The sequence below is a fragment of the Amphiprion ocellaris genome, chromosome 17 (assembly GCF_022539595.1).
Source record: "Amphiprion ocellaris isolate individual 3 ecotype Okinawa chromosome 17, ASM2253959v1, whole genome shotgun sequence".
In the NCBI taxonomy this organism is placed as follows: domain Eukaryota; kingdom Metazoa; phylum Chordata; class Actinopteri; family Pomacentridae; genus Amphiprion; species Amphiprion ocellaris.
The window spans coordinates 5,657,795-5,682,175 of NC_072782.1; the positions used below are offsets into that span (position 1 = coordinate 5,657,795).

At 40.6% G+C, this 24,381-nt stretch overlaps 1 protein-coding gene and 3 non-coding genes across 10 annotated transcripts in view; 3 read left to right on the plus strand and 1 right to left on the minus strand.

Moving 5' to 3' along the window:
- Positions 1–1,201: 1,201 nt before the first annotated feature.
- Positions 1,202–24,381, minus strand: part of rc3h2 (ring finger and CCCH-type domains 2) — a 42,730-nt gene continuing 19,550 nt past the window's right edge. For 4 of the 7 annotated variants that reach the window (XM_055019276.1, XM_055019275.1, XM_055019277.1 and 1 more), the window contains 14 exons: positions 24,100–24,232; positions 20,959–21,077; positions 20,068–20,180; positions 19,023–19,337; positions 16,642–16,844; positions 16,230–16,543; positions 16,006–16,152; positions 13,827–13,964; positions 11,843–12,007; positions 11,499–11,748; positions 8,144–8,228; positions 7,192–7,399; positions 5,987–6,150; positions 1,202–5,849 (listed from right to left, as the gene is read on the minus strand). In XM_055019276.1, coding sequence (XP_054875251.1) covers positions 5,702–5,849; positions 5,987–6,150; positions 7,192–7,399; positions 8,144–8,228; positions 11,499–11,748; positions 11,843–12,007; positions 13,827–13,964; positions 16,006–16,152; positions 16,230–16,543; positions 16,642–16,844; positions 19,023–19,337; positions 20,068–20,180; positions 20,959–21,077; positions 24,100–24,232 — 2,502 coding nt within the window. In that variant the 3' untranslated portion in view covers positions 1,202–5,701. Of the gene's footprint in view, positions 5,850–5,979; positions 6,151–7,191; positions 7,400–8,143; positions 8,229–11,498; positions 11,749–11,842; positions 12,008–13,826; positions 13,965–16,005; positions 16,153–16,229; positions 16,544–16,641; positions 16,845–19,022; positions 19,338–20,067; positions 20,181–20,958; positions 21,078–24,099; positions 24,233–24,381 lie in introns of all 7 variants that reach the window. The other 3 variants (XM_055019278.1, XM_055019279.1, XM_055019280.1) reach the window with 3 other exon arrangements.
- trnar-ccu (transfer RNA arginine (anticodon CCU)) lies at positions 9,858–9,930 on the plus strand. The gene has a single exon. It is a non-coding gene; the product is annotated as a tRNA-Arg (tRNA).
- On the plus strand, positions 10,428–10,500 carry trnar-ccu (transfer RNA arginine (anticodon CCU)). The gene has a single exon. It is a non-coding gene; the product is annotated as a tRNA-Arg (tRNA).
- Positions 11,068–11,140, plus strand: trnar-ccu (transfer RNA arginine (anticodon CCU)). Its single transcript has one exon. It is a non-coding gene; the product is annotated as a tRNA-Arg (tRNA).

Below are 24,381 nucleotides of genomic sequence, written 5' to 3' on the forward strand. Positions count from 1 at the left end.
CACCCACTCTGCTCATTGTGTTGCGGTTCATGCTGGCCCTTCCTGTCCAGCCTGTCAGGGCCCTGCAATTTCATCAGAGATACTGCCAGGTTAACATGAAGCTCTTCCGCCTTTTAACACCACAAAACATGAGACAGGGCTGATCACACGCACACTCACAAAGCTTGTTTTGTGTTAGCAGGTTCCTGAAGGACAGTTTACAGTAACACCTCCTGCGCTATTCCCACTCACATACTTTCAGTGAGATTTTTAGCGCCCGCTTGAGTTTCATTAAATCCTTTGCTGGCTTGATGAAGTGTAAATGCTCCACTGCAACAACACTACAGGGAGAGATATGTGGTAGTGATGGATGTCATATGCTGATTGTTTATTGAAACATTCAGGCCCATAACCATCAATCTGAAAATAAGGGATGTTCATAAGTATTCCTGAGAGAACTGTTTAAGTATTGTCAGTTCAAAGCATATAAATTGTGTTATGTAAAATCATCTGTCAGAATATCCATCCATCCATCCATTATCTATACACCACTTAATACTCATTAGGGTTGAGGGGGAGCTGGAGTCTATCCCAGCTGACTTAGGGACATCCTGGACAGGAAACAGTCTATCACAGGGCTACATATGCAAACAACCAATCCCGCTCAGTCACACCTACAGACAATTTAGTCACCAATTAACCTCAGCATGTTTTTGAACTGTGGGAGGAAGCAGGAGAACCCGGAGAAACCCCACACTGCACAGGGAGAACATGCAAACTCCATGCAGAAAGATCCCAGGCGCCCTAACCAGGACGCAAAGCGCAAATCTTCCAGCTATGAGGCAACAGTGCTCATTGTGCTGACTGTAAAATGTCCATGCACCTTAGGTAGTTCAATAAAACTGTTTTCCTATCATCTGTCAAGTCACTTTAAATCACTCAAATTCACTTTAAATCACCGTGCCTTGAAATGTGTAAAATACTGTATATTGAATTTTAATTACATTTAGTATTTGTGTTTTTATAGTATTGTACAGCAAGATTTTCAGAGTATATACTAACCTTTAATGTTACTAACCTGCCTTTTAGTTATTTATGTTGTTGTATGCAAGCTGCTGAACACCTGAATTTCCCTCAGGATTAATAAGGTATCTATCTATCCACCGCACCTCCTTGCAGAATACGGCATTCACAAATGAAGACAGGAATCACAAACAGGCAGTACTGTTGTCAGTTTATTATAGCATGCAATTTCATGTGCTGCAATCTTCCTTCTCATAACTCCTCTCTCTCAGTGCGACACAGAAGCAGTTCGCTGCTTGTCCAAGCTGTCTGCAGGTCCATGTAATACAGGTGGAACAAGCCAGAAAATGCACAGAAGAATCAGTCAGTGGAACAAAACTCAAACAGTTTCATCAGGTATTAATAGCACATAAATCATCATCACCATAGGTTAGACTTAACTCCAGTCCTGCATCACCGTACAGTAAGTAAAAGGGAAACCTTTCACAATGTGATATTTCCAAGGAAATAAATGGAATACGTAACAGTATTATTCATTTTGGGGACATTTTAGATATGCTGTCTCTTAAAGGATTGTATTTTCCTCATTCTGAAACATTACACAACTGCCCCAATGATTTAAACATTTAAATATATCTGATTATCACAGGTTGTATAAATGAGCATCTATACTATAAGTCCATCTAATGATGGTGCCAGACTGTATACAATGACAGATGTGTACCATCTCTTAATAGTTCATTTACATTTCAATCGAACAATAGATTCGCAAATAAAATGTCTAATACAGACATGAATAGTCAGAAAACATCAGTTCATCATGTTTCACAATCAACAAACAGGCTTGTTTTTCCATACAATATAGAATAATGAGACACTTTCTTGTCTAATAAAAAATTTTCAGCAAACTCTCAAAACAAAGAAGCCGACTTATATCAAGAAGGAAAAAATACCACAACGACAACCAAATGTGGTCATAACAATAATAGTAATAATCATATAATCTCTATTAAACAATAATCAATTGTCATGAGCAAGCAAGTAAAAATGCTGCAAGCAAACTTCAGCACTTGACGTGGCCACACAGTGGGCATGTGCAGAACTCTTACAGCGCTGGGTGTGTTGTATCACAACTACAGAATTGTTATTACTCCTCCGCCATCACAAGAGGGACTATACCGCATGCATGGACTCAGGATGCAGGGAAGGTGGTGGAGGTGGAGGTGGAGGTGGAGGGGGGGGGCGGAAGGTGGGGATGGCACTGGCAGTGATGGAGGGGTGGGAATCAGTGCAGTCCAATTAGCCACCACAGCAGTGCTCTATAGAGACATTAAAGGAAACAGGGAGTATCACTTTGACATTAGTTTCAATACTCACAATAATGTTTTTGAACATACAGTAGTGCCCAGCCCTTTCTCATGAGAACACAAAGAGCAGAAAGCCAATACTGATACTGAGAGGCAAAAGAGAACAAAGTAAACATTAGCAAATCAAAGAATCACACTTTTACCCATCTGGGTGAAAGGGTCAATTATCAGCAGGTAAATACTTCCACAGAATATTTCCAAGTGATGGATATAGAAAAAAGCCAAAGTAGCTGAGCAAATTAAGTCTTCCCTGAGCGATTCAAAACAGACAAGGATCTAGCCTCCTCTAATGGAACAATGCAGAACTACAAGAGAAGTGTCCCACTCCTCGACTCGACCGAGCCTCTCCCTCCTCACGTGGTTTCCAGGTGAGGACTATGGAAAAAGCTGGAGGAAAATCTGCAGGGATTGATTGTACTGTACACGACATGGCACTTACATGACTTCAGAGGTGAAGTTGTAAACAGATGCAGAGTGACAGTAAGTAGCTGAGCTAATTCAATAACTGCCAAATCCCTGTGCCAGCCCTTGCCTTTCATATGTTAGTCAGAAATTAACCCTACAAAACTTTTTTTTCCCCAAAAAAACAGCACTGCCACATCAATGTCCAGTTCAGTTCTTCAGTTTCTCTACCCATGTCTCTGAGCAGTTGGGTGGAAAATAAAGAGGGAAACCAACAGGTAAGTTTTTCTGGTTTAAAAAGTCCTAACTTAAACCTCAACACAGGCATTCCCTAACCCTGTAAAATGGATTTTAATGTATTATCCAAGAGGAAAAGCACTGACGCTTGTCTCTCAGGGTTTTTTCAGTAGCAGAGATGAGAGGAAATTAACCCTCCTGTTGTCCTCATTTACGGGCACCAAAAAATATTGTTTCCTTGTCTGACAAAAATCCAAAAATTCAGCAAAAAATTCCCTAAATTCCTGAAAATTTGCAAAACCTTCAGGAAGAAAATTCCAATAATTCCTTAAAAGTTTCCCTTAAAAGTTGTATTTTTAAAAAAATCCCCCAAATTTGGCAAGAAAATCCTTGTAAATATTTTCAAATAATGAGTAAAAATCTTCCAAAAGAAATCCTATTAATATCTAAACTGATTACATATATATCAGTAAAACTTTTAATATTTTCTTTAAGAACATTCACATAAAAATCAACCAAAATCCAGCAAAATTCACTGGATTTTGGTTGTCATTTTTTCATCAGAAGTTTCACTGTGAAAATATGGATTTTTTTCCACATTTTCAAACTTTAAACTGGGTCAATTTTGACCCGCAGGACAACACGAAGGTTAAAGATGGAACTTGAAAGATTCAAAGACTGATTTGCCCTCCTCTTCTCCTTCTACACAAATCTCATTAGATTTAGAATTAGGTGTAAACAAACTCATGACTCCTGTACATCTACAGATGGGTGAATATTTCATTTAAGTTACTAAGTCACACATAATAGGACGCCTCGTGTCTATAAAAAGGGAGCGAGGCACGGCACACTATGTGGAAATCACCCATATTAAACAAAACTAAAGTGACGGAGACTTTGGTGGAGTTCTGGTGACAGCACATCTGATGGCCAGCAAACATAATACACAACGAAACAAGAGTAACAAAGATCCTGATACAAAATACCCCGACGGACAACTTCACAGAAGTTAGCAACGTGTAAAATAAAACGACTCAAAACTTTTCAAAAAGCTAACCAAAGCATGAAGAAACACAAGAAGTGGCATCCCTCTCTGTTGTAGCCTTCAAACATTATTGATTATATCGCACATAAATGTGAAGCAGAGGCCATAGGATTACAAAAATGTGATGTCCAGCGTTCGGTTTTTGAGATTTATGTGTATGATGAGACAGAAGTCACTGTAGAGCCCAATGTTTAGTTTCGTTTTTCTAGAACACCATGGAAAGGCCACTATCTAGCATGACTGTGTCAACTGCCTGTGAATGTGTGCAGCTAACTTACAATTAGCAGGATTAGTTGTCAGTAACACTACAGGCACACAAAGATGGAACAAACATTTTTAAGACTGACTGTGAGTAAATAGAGAATTCCACTAAGTTATCTCCCCCTGCAGCTAAAAATACTGTTTCTATTCTTTACATTTGTAGACTAAGAGTATATGTTAAAGGTATTCTAAAAAGTAAGTACAAAACTGACCTCTGAGCATTTACAAATTCAGTTTATGACCGTGTTATTGTCTTCCGTGATCCCGTGACAGTTGATGGAATTCGGAGGTCAACGTTTAAAAGCTCATATGACTCATAAAACACACAGGCTTGCTTCTCTTTCAGCACATTAAAGACTTTCTGTCCGAGGCACGTATGGAGTGCCCATGTTTGGTCTCAGCTCTACCAGAAACATCTATTTCTCGATCTTGCCGGGAATACTTATGAAATGAAATGTCAACAAAGGCTCTACAGTAAACCGGCGGCATCACGCTGGATGAAGCCTTGGCCACATAAGGCTGCTCAGAGAAGGCGTTTGTTCTGCGATAACATGTTAACAGACAGAAGAAACACAAGATACAAATGTCAGATCTCTTAAAAGGGGCAACATATATAAAAGGGGATAAATAATCCCACTGCTTTTTTTAATCTACCATTTGAATGTGGAGACTATAAACCGCGCCTGCTTTGATGGAAACACTTTTGCTTTTCCAAGGCACAAGCTAAAAAGCAATCACACACAGGAAGCTAGAGTATATTTAAACATTACATGTGTAGGATAGATGTAAATAAATGAACCGTTTACTGTGATCTACCATTCAGTACTGGGTGAAAGGATCCCAGTTTTTGCTGTTAGTTGAGGTTATATATGGGGGGAATAATTTAAAAGGAAAATATTAATATATAAATCCTAAAATAAGCTTAAAAATGGCATAATTGAGGAAATATTCACTTATAATATTGTTAGATTTTGCTATCTGATGTGAAAAAAGGCCCGTCAAATGTAAGTAGCCAATCAGATAATGAAGATACTGTGAGTTCTTCCCCTAAATGCGACCAGAGGTTGAAACTGCAAACATGGACAAGTTCAGCATCTACCATTAGAGAAAGCTGGCCGTGTACCATATTAGCCATAAACAATATCACTCAATTCTCTATGGAACTCTGTGGAAAATATCACCACCTAAGGGCAGTCCAGTGTGTTTTCTTTTTGCCCCTTGCCATGTGGTGCAGCGCAGACTGTTCATCTATAGCTGTCAGGTTTTATTTAGGCATATGATCGACATATATGAAGGCTAGAATTAAATGGTTTTCCCCTAAACCAGGATCTGGTTGTCGGCACTCAGCTGTAGCTCGGTGCAGGTCAGAGTCTGACTTTGTGGCCCTTTAGCTTCCATTGAGCAGCATCTCTGCCCCGGCTGTTTCAGGACAGGCTCTGGTGGAGGCGTCACTCAGTCGAGGAGGTCCGGTACGCAGCACCAGCTTCCCGATGCCCAGACCCCCGGATACCAGCCCTCCTGGAGACAGGGACTTCCTGGAAAACCGAAAGAGACAAAGCACGGAAGACAAGTGTAAGAAGACGGAGAACCTCTAAACCATCGGCTCAACAACCTGATGACTAAGGTCACAGCAGAGTGAGGGCAATCCTGTGAGACAGCAGTTACCATTCACCTGAAGGCCATCTTTTTCAACAGGTGAGCGTCCATCTTTTCTGTTGAAAGACCCTCGCTTTGGGGGAGCTCCTCTACAGGGGAGGAGAGGAGGGGAGATGAGCAGGGAGGTGGGAGGAGGTGGGAAGCATCCTTAGACTGTGGGGCGGCCAGATCTAAAGACTCCTGTGATGCAAACATGAAAACGGGAGAGACCATAAAGAGGTCTGGTTGTACCTCAAAGAGTTTCCACATTTCAAAAATCGGAGCCTTAAAATCTCCCTTTAGGAAAAAAACTGATACAAATACAGGGGTCCTCGATTTACACTGGAGTTCTGTTCCTACTGATCTACGTAACTCGATTTTCACCACAAGGCGGAACTCCAACAAAAATGTGAACAAAGTCGTTCCGTGCATCACGATATCGATCTAATGGATCTAATGGATATCGACAGTTCTTCAGAAAAGTCATGAATACCAACGACTTTCATGCATGTATGAATCATTTTACAAGAAGAAAACAGAATATTGTAACGGACTGATATTGTTTTTGATGTTCCAATGTTTATTGTTCAGTTCCAGATTTACCTAATGTCAGTGAACGTGCCATGTTTAGTTAGCTCACCTCTGATTGGCTGAGAGTCTGCAGTAGAGAGAGCTGGGAACGGCGGCTAATTCTAGAGCTAAGTTATGGGGTTTTTCTAGTTATTCTGGCGTTGGCTACGGTCCACAGTAGCCTGTATGAAGGTTCAATAAACCAGCAGAGAACCAGATAAAGTCTCACTCATTCATCACAGAGGGTCACTACAATATGTTGACCTGTTTTTACAACTTGACCGATTTTCGTCGGTGTTTCGCCCTGTTCTGAGTGTTTTATTCTATCTAATGTCACTTCCATGGAGACGGCTTTCCTTTTCTTTGAAGTACTGCTATCAGAAGAGTCTCACTTATGCTTGGGAGCCATAATGAAGGGCAAAAAGTTAGTGAATGTGGCACAATCCAAGGTGGTGTACAACCAGAGAATGTAAACAAAGCCGTCTTATAGCACAGTGTGGCAACGCATTTGTCCGCTCCGCTCGTCAACTAGTTCCACGTAACCAGTTCTGACGTAATGACGAAACGCCGTAGGTCGAGGACGTCGTAAACCGAGGACCCCCTGTACAGTGTCCATGTGTTTGTTTTATATGACCCATCCCTCCGGTCTCATTTATACACAATCATACATACCTGAGAGTTGATGTCCTGGTGGTCTGAATCCTCCATGTCCAGAGCGCACAGTTCAAGCTCGATGTCTCGATCTGGGTCCGGTTCGCTCTCAGCCCGGTCCCGATCCTGGCTGAAGGCGGTCTGATGGGCTTGCAGATCAGACACAATTTTCTCACCACTGCTTATAGACGTTCGCCGGCCGTGTAGCTCTGACGCACAAAGCTGCTCACTAAAGTGTGTACAAATACAGACAACAATGAGTTTTTGTGCAATTTTTTAACCTTTTGTTACTGTAAATTTCTTGATAAGACTATATTGGAAATCAATAGAAAGATGATAATGAAAATAATGTAAATTTAAGAAAATAAATACAAATGATAAAACATTTTATAGTGGTTAAATGTATTATCTATATTGGTAAATATCAGAAGCAGCAGAGGGCTTTGCTGACTTCTTTCCCTGTTTGCTCAGTGGGTTTTAACCAAACCAGCTAGCCTCTCTATTTTTAGTCTTACCACTCAGAGGAAATGAGTTGTGTTTGTGTCACAGTGAGTTGGTGTGTGGGGTTCAGAGAGTAATTTAAACCTTTTAATGTTTACAATTTTTATAGCAGCTTTATGAACTTAAAGACCTTCTCCAACTAAGATCAAGTTTTTAACCTTGTGAACATGTCCATGAGGTGTTTTATTTACATGCTTTTAGGTGCATCATGCGTGAAAGCAGCAGTGTTATGGCTGCACATTTTCACCTTACACTGCAGTGTATCGATGAAACAGTTAATGTTAAGCCACGATAAGGCATGAAGGGATTATTCTTATGGAAAGTATCAAATTTTGACACAGAAATGAGTGTTTAGAGCTTTAATCAACACAGGGAGGCAGACTTGGGACTTTTATATGCAGTGGTGCAGTATCATATAAGACATGCAGCTGGTAAAAACAGATTTCAAAATTTGTGGATGTGGATGTTGTACCTCTCTAGGAAACTGGAGTGACTAGAAGAGTCTGATCCTCTGGAGCTCCACCTGTAGTCACTGTGATCCAAGTGTGGGTTGTAGTCTGTTGGGCAGAAAAGAGCAAAGAAAAAAATCAAACCTTTAACTACTCTTTAACAATACTAATATGAAATACTGCCTGGCCTTTATTTTAAAAAAGGGACACTTTTAGTTCTCTAGTATTTATTAGTTTATGATTTTTTCTCTCTCATAATGGTTAAAGCAATGCTAACATCTTGTTTCTAAGTACCTTTGTCAATGTACATCCCCTTGTTGACTTTGTTTTTATGACTTGTTTGAAACTACATCATAAAAAAGAAAAAAGGATAAAGAGAAGAAATGAGATTCAAATTGTGTTCTACATGCTGAATACTTGTGAAAAGCTAGTTTGAATGTACTTGAAATATATATTGTTATCCTTTGAAAATAAAGAATTGAGAAAAAGTTAACTTTAATGGTAAAAAAACAATATTAATAATAGAATCTAAATATTACATTTCTATTTCTAGCACAGATGAAGAAAAAATAAACATGACAAGAACAAAAAAAAAAGATCAAATAAAATAAGAAATCAAAGTAAAAACCTCTTGGTGAAAGATGAACTGTAAGAGTCAAAGACAACACAGCAGAGGTCATCACCACTTCAGACAGACTGCAAGCTAGATTTTCAAAAAAATGACTTAACCCTAAGAATCCTCGGTAGTTTCATTACCTTTGCTTTTGAGCTCAGAATAGCATCAACTATCCAGATCATCATTTGATATGATATATATTTATTTTACGGTTTACATTAAGGAAAACACTGCTGCAAATTTATAAAACTGGTATGTTTTTACCATAAAATGCTGGAAGTAGATATCATTTTTGCATTGTTGTGTTAGGAGATTGCCTGGAATCTGGCATTATCAGAGCAACGATACTGTAGGACATAGCAATTTGTAACACAAATAAATAAAATGCTTTATTCACTGAAGCGTGCACATAAAGTAGAGATGTGGGAACAGGTGACCAGTGGTTGTCTTTTGAATAATTGCGAGAAGTAAATCCATTATTTTGTGTTTCTATTTATGTACAGAAAGATGCAGTGTCAGCCCTATCATTGGAGCCAATGCATACATTTTCTGTAATTTCACTATCAGATTACTTGTCAACACTTTGCTGCACAGAGAAAGAGTGATCAGGAAGGATGAGCTCTTCTGTTTTTATTTTTTGGTAGGTGGTTCATTATGAAATTATCAGGACTCAGTGATGAATGGAGAAGCAGAGATATTACTCTGCAGAAACACGATCCTTCTACATAATGGGATTGCTTTGGGATCTACAACTATGTGACAAACATCATTACAAAGCTCTGGTTTGGTTTTTTCTTGTGATATGTGTCCCATATCTTTGCAGTGACAAGTTCATGTTTCATTTAAATAAGAGAAATGGGCGTGAAGATGGACCTTGTAACTGTCACTAAACTTACTGCAAGCACTTTGCCGCAAAGACAAGCAACTGGCATCACTGGAAAAGTCAAGTTGTGCAGTTCCATTTAATATCTTCACTGCTGTGCTGTTTGCTTTGTGAGCAATTTAGTCGACAAGAAGGGATGTGAGTTTGGACACTGCCTGTGGGGCCCCAAAGGGTTAACACACGATATGAGCGTAATGTCCCCAGGCACGTGATGCCATTCACAGGCCTACAGTTTAAAGCCCCAGTGGCCTAATAGATAAGGCACTGGCCTCCTAAGCCAGGGATTGTGGGTTCAAGTCCCATCTGGGGTGTGCAGTGGTCTCTATGACCAACATATTGGAATCTTTCTTGGCATGTAGTTGTCCTTAGCAACATGTTTAAAGTTAAGGTTTTGTGCTACTAGTCAGAAGGTTGGGACTTCAAGGCTTAAAACTGAAAACATGCGAAAACTGTGTTCGATTGTAATCTCTTCCCACATTTCAGGCCCCAGTGGCCTAATGGATAAGGCACTGGCCTCCTAAACCAGGGATTGTGGATTTGAGTCCCATCTGGGTTGTGCAATGGTCCCTGAAACCAATATATTGAAACCTTCCTTGTGTCAGTGTCTCCTTCTTGGTATCTACTTGGTCCTAAAACATGTTTAAAGTTAAGGTTTTGAGCTACTGGTCAGAAGGCTGGGGCTTCAAGACCTAAAACTGAAAACATGCTACTTCTGGACCAACTTCCTATCAAGTCAGGATATGCAAAAACTGTATCTGATTGTAATCTCCTCACACATGTGATGCCACTCAGAAGCGTGCAATTTCAGGCCCCAGTGGCCTAATGGATAAGGCACTGGCCTCCTAAGCCAGGGATTGTGGGTTCGAGTCCCATCTGGGGTGTGCAATGGTCCCTCAGACCAATATATTGGAATCTTTTGTGTGTCAATGTCTCTTTCTTGGCATGTAGTTGTTTCTAAAACATGTTTAAAGTTAAGGTTTTGTGCTACTAGTCAGAAGGTTGGGGCTTCAAGACCTAAAACTGAAAACGTCCTATTGCTGGACCAACTTCCTAACAAGTTAGGATATACAAAGATTGTATTCTATTGAAAATAAAGTTAAATCTTAATCTTTGCAATGGAGAGTCAATGTGTAATTCAAATAATGTTTGTGATGTAATGTAGATAGGCTGTAACTAAGATTAAATTTGAGTGTAGTTTCAAAATTGTTTTTCTCACTAGCATTTTACCACAAAGACAAACAACTAGCATCATTGGAAAAGCCAAGTTGTGCAGTTCCATTTGATGTCTTCACCGCCTTGCTGTTATTAAAACTTTGTGAGCAATTCAGTGGAGAAGAAGAGACGTGAGTTTGGACACTAACTGTGTTTGTGGGGCCCCAAGGGTTAACAAATGATACCAGTGTGATCGCCTCGGGCACGTGATTTCAGTCAACGACACATTACGGAAAGCCCCAGTGGCCTAATGGATAAGGCACTGGCCTCCTAAGCCAGGGATTGTGGGTTCGAGTCCCATCTGGGGTGTGTACTTTTGTTCTTTTAACCCTTTGATGCACAACGTGGGTCAAGAGATACCCATTTTCCTTTTGACCGATGTTGTGTATCCAAGGGTTAAAAAAAACTAGTGCCTTGTTACTTTCAGCCACTGTTGGGCCCCCGTGGAAGGCCCTAAACCCTATCTGCTATTTCCCATCGTGACACTGTGCACAGACCCCAGCTTTCCAACGAATTAGTATATGCAAAGACTGCATTTTGTTGTCTAATGACAGTCAAGTTGGATCTTCTCTTACATATTTATATATTGTATATCTTCTCTCCATTTCCGGTCAACATTCTTTAATTTATTCTATTAACTTTCATTCCTCTTTTAGAACCTCCATACCTTTAAAGTTGATGGGCGTGGTGTTGGCGCTGCCCTGGCAGGCTGTGGCTTGAACAGGGTCGGTGGTGTGGTAGCCGGTGCGAGACGCCCTTGAAATGGCTCCCCACTTAGAGATAATGGGCCCCTCACTGAAAGGAATGATGGGGTCCTCGTCTTTCAAGCGTCGGTAGTGATCCAGTGAATGCAGCCATCGCTTCCCGACGCCACCGCCGCTAACGCCACCGCCTCCACCTTCGTTACTGTCCAGCTCCTGCAACAGAAAGAGATCACACATATCTACATGAAGCCCAGAGTAATCATGAAAACAACTGTGGACGTATTGGAGTGTCAGTGTGAAGTCTCACCGAGTGCTCAGAGCAGGAGTGAGCCGAGTTATGTGTGAGTGTTTCGGGCTCAAAGGGGCTGAGGCAGGGCCCGATGGTTCCACAGGACCACGGAGAGTAGTGAGCTAGACTTTCCTCACCTCTGAACCTGCATCCCACGCACTGACCCCCGCTGCTTTCCACATGCTGAAAGAAGAGACATTTAACATGATAGTGAAGCTTCTTGAGCAAGAAACTCGATCGGGTTAATTAATACAAATTGATCTGCCCAAAGATCACGGGGATAACATCGATTTGTAGTTTTTTTTTAACGTTGGGAGCACCTTCAGCCAAGAGTTTCCCACTGGAGAGGCAGAAATTGCAGCTTTGAGTTACTAAGCTGTACATTGACATTTGGGATGCCGCACTGACTTTACATTGGAAGATCCAGACAAGCAGGTTACGTATTGTAGTCATCCCATCTGAAATCAGCAATTTTTTAGAACAATTTTTGATTGAACAATTCTGACAAACCATGCCTAACTTTTTTATAGCATAAAATATGGATGTTTATAAGGTATTTGTAAATTTTTAATTTTTTCTTTTGACCATTTTGAGAACATTTCTTCACGCATTGCAATCTGAGGCGATGTTTGAATCTCAGGAATTATTACAGATAAAAATCTGAACTTTTTTCTGTTATTTCTTATGTTATTTGTTCAGAAGCTGCAATTCTGCACAAGTAGATCAAATATTGTTTGATAACAGGAGAGTTGAAGTCAACTTGTGATATTTTTTGGAATCATATATAGTTGAGTATCACAATAAAACTTTTTAATATAAAATATTTGGTGTATAATCAGAACTAAAATATTGCTAGATAGCCTAATCCAAGTGCAACAGAGTTCTGCAGTTTCAAAACGTTTCTCCAAATATAGCTAAGAAAAACTATATATACAAGCTTATTTCAGATTTTCGGACACCATTTGTGTGAAAAAATGTACTAAAAGTAGGTTGATGGGCAGGTTTAAACTGTTTTTTTTGGTGCCAGAAAGTATTTAATATCCATCTAAAAAAGTCAGAGATAACATTTTACATATTCTAAACTACACATAAGAGGTGGTTGAACAGAAGGCCTCTGATGATTTGAGATGCAGTAACCCAAACAGAGATTCTTTAGTGGCTGTGTTTGGTTGTTTGTCTGCATGTATCAGTCCTGTGATAAACTGTCTGACTATGAATGGACTCCAGCTGCACGAAGAGCCAGCACGAAAAAAGTGTGAATATACAGATATTAACGCGCTCAAAGGCTCAGACACCGACGACACCAGCCCCGGTTCCTCACTAATCTTAATTTATGCACTCGTATCGCTGCAATCCCTGTGGCAAGCACTGGCTATTAGATAGAAATAGCTAGACTTTTTGCCTACGGTGTTGTTTGCTTATTCTTGTTATGCGCAGGCTTCAAACTTAAATTGAGCTCAGTAAACAAACACTTAAAAAGTTGTGTATTATTGAACAAGAATCCCATTTAACACTGGATGTCTTCACAAAATCATATCTGACAGGCTGTTAAACAAAGCCTTACTTGGCTAAATGAGCCAGTCTCTGCTTGGTAAAGTCTCTCCTCTTGCTTTCACGCACGCACGCACGCGCACGCACGCACGCACGCACGCACGCACGCACGCACGCACGCACGCACGCACGCACGCACGCACACTCCCACACGCCACAATTGTGCATTGCTATGTTATCTTCCTCCACAGTTGCTAGGCAACTATCTCCCACTTAAAAGCATTGAACACAGCTGAAGCATAAGCTTTTGGGATAGGAATTAAATACAACATATTTGAAAACTGGTAAAATACACAAGCCGATCCACTGTTCTTAATGTCTACCGGCTGCAGGGACGTTATTAATAAACCGGTCATGACTACGGTTTTAATTGTGGCACCTATAAATAACCCGAACAACGCTCCCCGCAGGGATGCGTGTGTCTATGTTTCCTCCCTCATTTGCTTTCTACCTCTGTTCCAAAATCGATGGTGAAGATGGGGGAAGACTGGGAGGGCCTGTTGGCGTTGTGATGGTGGTGGTGATGAGCCCACTGCTCCTGCTTCCTCCTGAACAGATCCTCGTAGCCCAGAGGAACACGTCCATAGTCCTGGAGAGGCAGCGGCGAGGAAGAGAAGGAGCAGTAAGGAACGGGAGCCAATAATTATATGCACATAATTTTAATAACAGTAATATATTTGAGCATGTTAATTAGCAGTTTAGCGATGATGACTGACGCAGTTAATAACAACCGATACTTGGCCCCCTTCTTGGACTAAATTGGACTGCTGGCAAAAAAATGAATAATAGAGCTGTTTTTTTACATTTGGTTTACACATGGGAGCATTTTCTGACAATACTGAGAATTGAAACAGCTACGCAATATAATGTACTGCAGTGCAACAACCACTCTTAATGCTGTGTTAGTCCTTTTGTATTTGGCTGCAATGTAAGTCCTCATTGTTATTTTGTCCCACACTGTTGCATTGTTTGGCACTGCAGTGTCCAAGTGGGCAAATAATTAAAAGATTTTTCCTCGGGGCTGGATTATAGCAAACCATAGCAACTAAATACTGCAGGGACTCATGTCTTGGTGTAAATTCTTTTGGCTATTTGCAGTTTTTAAGTTGCTTTTGGTATTTTTTCCCCACACAACTGTTTATAATTTCTCCCGTGCAACAAATCTCCTGATACATCACAGTTAATGCAGTGCACAGTTGGCAGAATACTGTAGCAGCATTACTGGCAAAATGCTATATGATCCATGTGAGAAGCAGAGAAGTGAGTGGGAGAGGCAGAGACATATTTGGGTGAGAAGTGGGAGGACCACAGTGGAGGCTGAAGCTACATCCTGCAGCTCTGTGACTGGCAGGGAAGGTGGAGGTGAGATGATATGTGGGCGTAGAAAGAGAAAAACTAAACGTTGCTGAAGCGAATGCAGCAATAAATGCATTCAGCACAAGACAGACCACCATCAGTTATATAGATGGTGTCACTAGATACTCTGGGATGTTTAACAGCATTGAGAAAATCACTTTATAATGCACTCAGCAGAGACAATTTTTTAATCATTACATGATTCAGTAGATTATGTCTTTCAATGTGTGTCCATGTATCAATAATTTTTGCCATTTCTCTACAGTGATAAGTTTATAATAATAAGAACATTATTTACACTTTACAAAGTGCTGTACAGACAGATCAAAAAAGAACGCTACTCAGAGAATAAAACAGACAAATAAAATAAATAACATCACATAAAAGCCGGTCTATAAAAATGGGTTTTAAGAGGTGAAGTTTACATACATTAGTCAACTATAACTAATAATAAGATGAAATGTTAGACTGACTTCATGAGTAACTCATAACGTCACCATGTGGCAGGTAATTCCTATTTTTTTTTTTTTTTTTTTTTTTACAAAAAGATTGGTTTAATTCTCCCAAATAGAAGATAATGTCCACATTATCTTTGTGTCTTGCTATCAGTCTAATGACTATTAAATGCCAGGCTGCAAAGCCCAATCGAGGGTGCGACGATTGCATATTCTTTTTTGATTGGCGGTAGATTTCAAACCAGGTAAAATAGATCGATCATTCTTTTTACATATAAAATCTGGGGAGTTACACTAATATTTCACACATTCACCAGGTCTCAGAGCGCTTTTCGTTGCAGTGATGGGTTTGTAAAAATATACAATAAAGCGCACATAAAAATCTTTATAAACGACCACGTGACATTGTGCAACTGTTATATATATTTTTTTAATATATATATATATATATTAAATTTGAGGGACACAGCTCCTCGACTCTGCCGCTGCATTATTGGAGACCATGTTTGAGGACAGTGACTGTTTTGTGACTCTACCCAAGATGAGGTGGTACTCAGTTGTAATGGAAACGACCTAAACCGAGTCGAGTAGGTGCTCGTGGAAAAGCGCTTTAAGTCTGAGAGTTTTTTGAAGTACCCTCGTACATCAATCATCACACATTAAATATCAGTTTTGTTTGCTTTTATTGGCGCTTGTCTCATATATGCTTTAGTGATTATTGTATAGGAATTTAAACCGGATAACATTCTTTTTCCTCATTTCGTTCCAGTGCACTCTACATTCAAGCTCCTCGGCCGTGGTTTAAGATGTTTCACTTACCCTGTGTAGCCCTGCTCGATGTTCAGCTCCAGAACAGTAATTGCTGTCTAGAGAGTTGAACCTCTCCCTGAGTGGAGGCTGGTAGACAGAGGAATGCAGCACCTCTGGAGGCAGTGAGTTACTCCTGGCATCCTCTCTGTGGTACAGCTGGAATGGAATCATTATCAGTAAAGTCACCAACCAAACAAATTATCTGGTAATATGAGAATCGGCTAAAGGCTCACCTGAGGCCTCCATACTCTCCTGCTGTCGTAGAGGGGAGCGTAAACACCGTGAGCAGGAGCCAGAGGACCGTACTGAGGCTGGCCTGGGTGGGGATGGAAGGGAGGAGGTCCCATCCGATCTCTGGGTGGGTGTGGAGGGTACCCCGAGGAAGAGGAAGAGGGTGGGTGAGGCGTTTGAGGGTCGTTCGGGTAAGAAGATGGCGGAGGGCCGATGGAAGGTGGCAGAGAGGATTCTGGGACATTGGAGGACCGGAGGAACCGAGCCATGCACGGTTTGTGAGGAGGGTGGAGGGAAGATTGATAGTAGGAACCTGCTGGAGAGCGGGAGGAAAGACGAAAAGAACCCCTTCATTTGCATTTCCTCCAGGAGGTGTTTTTCTGGTTCAGATTTGTATTTAAAAATGAGACTCACAGGTTGGTTGATAGTGGGCCGTGTCATATGCAGAGTGGGGCTCCTGGTAGTACAGCTCCGATGCCTGAGAAGGATGTGGGCCTCGCAGAATGAACTGACCATGTTTGGGTAAAGGAGCACCACCATCAGCTCGGCCCACTGTGGTCAGAGGAGACGACGCTGACGAGTGGCTGACTGGAGTCCTGGGAGGAGAGATGTTCTTCCTGAAACACAAAAGGAAAGAATGAACACACAACCGGCCTTCAGCTCCAGTCAGATACTTCCTGACCTCCTCCACAGCACATGAATGGTCATGAAGTTCTATTTCTCTGTCAGGATGACATGTAATATCCAGTGAGTGCAAATCCACACACCAGATTGCCTTTAGTGCACATTTGTTTACATTCACTGAAATGCAAATGACAGAGGCGACAATCAGGTGAAAAGCAGCTGGTGTTTGTCTAACTTTGAACAAAATAAATAGATGCTTTTCTTAGTGGTTGAATTTATCTATTTGGACGCATTTCGATTCCACATAAATGGACCTCTGAAAGAATGTTATCAACAAATTTGACAAAATCCGTCCGTATATCTGAGCCAGAAACTTTAAAAGCAGACAGAAATTGTTTGAATTTCTTTTCTATAGGCTCTTTGAACTGCTCATCTGTGACTCACTGTTTGATCAGAAAATTTGAAACTTAAAATCCTGATATTTCATTGAGATCATTTTATTCTACACTTCCCAGTTTAAAATTTGCCAAAAATGAATAGTTTGCACTCAACAGATTCTGTATAAAACAAAAAATTCTGCACTTCTCGGTGCAACTGAGAAGCTGCTGGTGTCTTAGCTCTGACCAAAAGTGACATGATAAAAATTTTGTGACTTTTCTGCTGAGTTGGGCTGAACTGCAGGCTGTGTAATATGGAATTACGGAAGCAAATTAAAAATGTAAGTAGTAAAATATTTACAATATGTACATTTTTTTCAAGAAATGTGTGCATGCTGACTGCAGGTTTTGTCAAATTTTAGAAAATATATCATCAAAGAAATTGCAATTTAATTTTTTCCTTTGTTCATGATATGTGGCATTTTACTTGTGCCATATTGCACAGAAAACATTTTTGAGTTCTCTCTACTTCTTGTCTTGGATGTGCTGTTTCCATAGAGGTGCAGGACTTTCTATTGCAGTGAAAAATGAGCCCACAGTGAGTAACAAAAAAAGCACCCAGAGAGTGCAGTACTTTGCCAAGGCTGCTCAGTCATTAGATCATCATTTCTTTAAAAAATCGTGGCAGAAATCATGGCACTATGGAAGGTGTCCATTTAATATAGATGTACCCACAAAAAAAATGACCTTGTACTGAGTACAGGCATGTGCTATGCATGTGTACATTATGTACGGATACCGAATCGCGTGACCTAAATATGTAGCGGGCGGCAGAAATTGATGGGACTCAGAAACACCCCCACAATTTAATCAAGTGTTCCTTGTATCACTTCCGACAGATAAGTCCTGATAAGTCCTCAGTGGTGGATTTGCAGTAGGATCGCAATCATGTAATCATCAGTAGGTAGCTGACGTAGCGTTCACTTGTTGTCATGGTTACAGTGACACCGTGCCGCTATCTCACAATGATACAGAAATCTTTAACAAATCCATGAATCCAGACTATAAGCCACATCACTGCCAAAATCTAATCACTTTGTCCTTGTGTCATTTCTGACCTTCCCAGAAAATTTCATCCAAATCCGTTTGTCCATTTTTGAGTAATGCTGTTAACAGACAAACAGACGGACAAACGTACGCCGATCGTCACATAATTCTGCTGCATTCCTTGGCAGAGTAATAACACTATAGGTTATTAACCCTAACAGTAAATTAGCAATTGCACTTTGGCTAAACTGGCCGTTGTTCAAAATGTGCAAAATAAACAGCAGTGATTTGACCTGACTAGGATGATTCAGAAATTGTTCACTGAGTATGATGTGTTGTTCTGACTTTTTTTTGTGGACAAAAGCAATAAGTGCAAATACAGTTTTTGCCCTGAACATTTGCTACAGCACTAGTTGTGTGCTTTTGTGGCAAAATGAAATGTATTAAACTATCCAAGGGGATACTACAGATTAGGATACTAAAAAAAACCCTGTTGGGAGCCAGTAACTATCTATCTCCTCTGTGTTGGTGGTTCTCTTTCCCTGAAAATTTCATCCAAATCTGTTTTTGAGTAATGTTGCTAACAGACAAACAGATGGAAGGACAAACATACGCCGATCGTCACATAACTCCGCCGAGGCTCCATCTCCTTGGCGGAGTAAAAATGTGACAGGATCTGCTGCTTTGGGTTCAGGATGTTAAGGACGATGTACAAGCATCACTGAATAAGTGGAGGAATAATCTTACTGCTCTGTTGATCCTGACGAGGTTCTGTTGTGGCCAGATAAGCCGTTGGACCCATTGGCCCCACTGGTTCCGTTTGGCACAGCTCTCTTCATTTCCTCCATCATGTCAGGCCCTCGTGAGATCAGCTGTGGGTGAGTCAGGCCGGGAACTCCCTCCGTCATGGAGGCCGTGTTCTCCCCGGAGCCTTTGAGGCTCTGACCGACTCCCGCATCAGCGTGGATGTTTCCCTCCATGGTGAAGGTTTTATTCAGAACGCCGGGGACTAACGGGAATGCACGGCCCACACTGCTGCTCTTCTTGTTCCTCAGTCTAAATCTGTGAAGAGAAGGAGGAGGGTCAATACGATCAAGACAACTTAAGACCTGCTCAGAAAAGAACACCCAAACAAGTCTTGTTACTGGACTGATATTTGCATTGAACACAGTGTGTGTGGGTGTGTGGATGTGGACAAGTGTAGCCTTTGTACTGCAATAATATTGATGCAGATAGCTCTTGTAAATCATACCCTAAATCAAATCTAACTAAAAAGGGATGTTAGCAATGGCTGTATGGATGCAGGTGAAAGCAGAGAGAAGACAGAAGGACGCAGTGAATTCATCTTCCATTTACATCCCCAAAACCCATCGGCAGTTTTGAAAGAAATGTTATCTTTTAACTTGATTTACAAAAGACATTCTGAGTTTCTTCCTCTTCTAATCATTGTTGTTCTGTGTCCATAAAGGTGCAGGACTTTGAAAAACGAGCCGACAGTGAGTAAAAATGTAGCAGGTTCTTATAAATGCCCAGAAATTACTTGGGTTGCAGAGGCTTCAGCTACAGACCCTTAATGCAGATATCATTTTATCAAATGTGTGATTGTTTCTAACACACTGTTAATTCCGTCAGTGTCAGTATGCAGCTATAAAAACAGAAAAGAACTCCAGTCATTAGACAAGCAGACGTCTATCTAATATTATAACCTACTGTGTGAACAAAACTGGAACAGAGTCCTTTTTCTCAGTCCCGGATGCAGTGAAAAGGCAGGATATTCAAGCGCTTCACTCACTTTTCCAACTCATCTTGCGTGTGTGCAAAAGTGCAGTTGGTTCCTCGGGGGCAGCCTCCCTGCTGACGAAGGTCTCGGCACATGCTGGTCTTGTATTTGCTGTTGGCCTGAGGCTGCGAAATGCAAAGACACGACGCAGATTAACCTTCGAATCAATCTATAGCTCGTACATCTTAGATGAGGGGTTCCTAAACATATCACCTCCTAAATATACGTGCATACAAACCGTGCATGAAGAAAAAGAACAGTCTGTCATATTATTTTGTACTAATTTAATAAAAGCTAGTAGCAGAGCACATTCTGCATATAAACTGTACTCCTGAGTAAACACCGAGCATAGAAGCAGCATATTTTTTAAATCTTTTGTAACAATTACAGGAAAAATATGTATATAGATACTTCTAATGATGTCTTGCAACACTTCATGTACAAGTGTCTTAGATCAATCTTACACTATAAACATATCTTCCCTCTTCCTTCAGAAAATGAGAATTTTAGTGCATTTCCCAGCACAAGAGATGAACACACAAGCCAGTTTCAGCCTTTATTCACTCTACTACACCAGGTTCAGTCTTCACAGCTGCACTGTCTGCTAAATGCTAACATTATTTTAATACTGTATCACTTAAATTATTGATAGTTATTTAGGTGAGCACACAACTGCTACCAAAATGCTGTAAGTGGCCAGAGACCATTTCCTGTCCCTGTAACTATCTTAGATGCCACAGTCTGGAGGAACACGGTGTGATGCTATGGGATTTAAAAGTGTCTGGAAGTACAAGTCGTCCTCTGAGAACTATTTCCAGTTAGTTCAGATATTATCTTTATGATCTTATCTCAGGCATGTCATGAAGACATCGGTGTTAATTTCACTCTCTCACGTCGCAGTACCTGTGGAGTGTCGTGGCTCTTCTTGCTGAAGTTCTGTATAAACTCCACCAGTCCATGAACCACCAGCTTCACCGCCAGCATCACACTCTCCAGCTCCTCCCAGGATGGTGTTGGAGCGTCTGCAAACAGATTAATGGTGTATTCAGTAAGGATTTCTAAGTGCAGAATCTAACGTACAATGAGCTCACATGAGGAAGGAAAGAAAAGTACAATTATAAACTTATATACACAAGAGAAGCTGCACAGTGGCTTGGTTTTCTCCGGGTAGAGAAAAGATAGAAGGACGCAATGAAAACATCTTTACCCTCCAAACCCCAAAACCCATCAGCAGTTTTGAAAGAAATGTTATCTTTTAGGAATCTACAGTTTGCGTCCCGACCTGGGATCTTTCTGCATGGAGTTTGCATGTTCTCCCTGTGCATGTGTGGGTTTTCTCCAGGTTCTCCGGCTTCCTCCTACAGTCCAAAAACATGCTGAGGTTAATTGGTGATTCTATATTGTCCGTTGGTGTGAATGTTTGTCTCTATATGTAGCCCTGTGATAGACTGGCGACCTGTCCAGGATGTCTCCTACCTTCACCCTAAATCAGCTGCAATAGACTCCAGCCCCCCACAACCTTAATGAAGATTAAGCGATGTATAGGTAATGGATGGATGGATATACACAAAAGCATAAAAACAGCTGTATTAGATAAGACTCTCAAAGTGCAAATTGTAGTTGAATGTACAGTGTGTATCAGGAGTATGAAGCTGAATGTGTAGTGTGGATCCTTTAGAAAATATTGAATAAATTACAGACACTCTGTTACTATTAAACCATGGTTAAACTCATAATACTTCTTGGATGAGGACAGATGCACTTTATTAAACATTCGGCTAACCAAAAGAGACACCAAAAGCAAAAAAAAAGATAGAAAAACAAAACAAAAAAGCACTCAGAGAGCGCAGTACTCCGCCAAGACTGTTCATTCCCTGACCTTGCACTCAGCAAGTGTGTTATGCATGTGTACGTTATGTATGGATATCTAATCATGTGACCTAAATATGTAGCGGGCGGTGTGACTTGATGGGACTCGGAAACACACTCACAATTTAATCAATTGTTCCTTGTATCCTAAGTCTGCAGCGGTGGACTTGTAGTAGGATCGCAATCATGTGACCGTCAGCAGGCGGCTGAGGAGGCGTTCACTTGTCATAGTTAAAGCGACGCCGTGCCGCTATCTCAATGAGAAATCCTAAACAAATCAGTGGATCCAGACTATAAGCTGCATCACTGCCAAAATCTAATGAGGTGGTCCTTGTGTCATTTCTGACCTTCCCTGAAAATTTCATCTAAATTCGTTTGACCGTTTTTGAGTAATGTTGTGCACAGACGGAAGGATTCACGTACGCAGATCGTCACAAAACTTCGCCACCTTCTTTGGCAAAGTAATTAAGAGTTTAGAATCAGAATCATTTTTCTCTGTCAGGTGTAGGCAGAGCCATTCTTTCAGTTAACATCCAGTAATGTCATGGTATCGTTCACCACCTTAGTTTTAGCATGCTAAAATTTACTAATTAACACAAACTATACCCATGTTTGGTCCAAGTGTGTGGTCAGAAACCAAAGGTTTGGACAGTTCAAAAATAAACAAAACTCAATTTCACTTAATGAAAAGCTAAAATATTGCAAACGGTAATAAAATTCATCCTGAGGGGGGCATGCATGTCTGCCCCAAATGTCAAGACAATAAGCCCCTTATTTATGTAGATATTTTGCTGAAAGCCTCAAATGGCAAACTTCAGGTGCCCTTGTGGCTTATGTTTAACCATCTGAACTCCAGAAACTGCTGGTGAGGTTCAAAGTCATGTCGTTTCTTTTAGAAAATCCAAAGTTACAGCATTATTTAGAGGCATAGACTGTCAAAAAAAAGAAAGAATCATCGGATTATCAGCTTTCTGATGGTCCTTCAACTTTAAATAATTGAAGGACTGCATTATTTATTTGCAAAAATTAACATCTAACCAGATTCTGTACAAAACAAAAAATTCTGCACTACTTGGCATAAGCAGGAAGCCATGAATGACTCAGCTTTGACCAACAGTAATGTGACAAAAATTCAGACTTTTCAGCTGAACTGCAGAAAGCAGACAGTAAACAATTATAGAAAGAAATTAAGTGGTAAAATATCTACATTATCTGTTTCAGTTCATGCAGATAATCAAAGAATCTTTTCTTTTCATGATTTATTACATTATAACTGTTATATTGCAAAGAACACATTTTTGAGTTCTCTTTACTTCTGTGCTGTTTTCATAGAACTGCAGAAAACCACAGAGAAACTGATGATTAAAAGAAGGGTTAAAACGCTGACCAGGAAATGTAACATCTAAGGATTGAATCTAGTTGTGGACATGGGTTACATCTCTCTCTTTTTCTGTCATTTCTCAGCTATCTCTGTCTAATAAACCCATAAAATCCCCCAACAATCATTTTAAAATGTCATCCCCATGGCAGTCAGGAGGTCGCCAAAGTCAGCAGCTTTCATTCACCCAAGTCAGTAAATGTCTGCACAAGAGTTCATGGCAATCCAACAAACAGTTGTCCAGACATTTCAGTTTTAATTAAGTTATGTACAGATCGACAGGCTGCCATTTCCATTCCTGGCGCCAAGTATCATCCATTTAGCATCTCTCCTGCCTTGAGTTTCCAAACAATTCCTGTTGGAGGTGATACAGCAGCACAGCAGGTATTGCATCCCTGCAGCATCTTTCACATCACACTATAAACTAACTACATATCCGTGTTAACGTAGCGTGAATTACACCATAATTTAAATGAATCTTATTGTCGATTTGTCATTGTGCCTGAAGCAGATTTACCCGAGAACTGCAACACAGAATACATTCCTGAGTGTCGAGTGAATATTTAAAAAGTCAAACATGCATCAAACAAGACGCTTAGTCACTGTGTTTTGATTATTAAATCTTTAACAAACGAGATGAATCACAGTTTTGCATTTTCTGTTTTGCACTTGCAAGTTGCATTTTGGTGAGCGAGGGCCACTGATTCTCTTCAATTCACAATCATTTACTCTGAGAAGCGCTGAACATTCAGGCTGAGAATCTATTTGGAGGAACAGTGTTACACAAAGCGCTGTACCTGGGTTGTGATCTATGTTGGCCAGTAGCTCTAAGTGTGGTCTAAGGCTTGTGAGGTTGGCAGGGTCTCCTGTCCTCTGCAGAACGATTGTCAGCTCCTGAACGCTCTTTGCAAATGACTCCGGAGACTGTAACTGGAGCAGATGAAAGAAGAGGGAGAACAGATATCGTATTTATGCGGTGCTTCTATTCTCTAGGAACTTGGTATCAAAAGGGGATTTGGCTGAGACTAGAAAGGCAGCAGGAACAGCCTGTTATTGTGAGGATGTGGATCTTCAGGGCA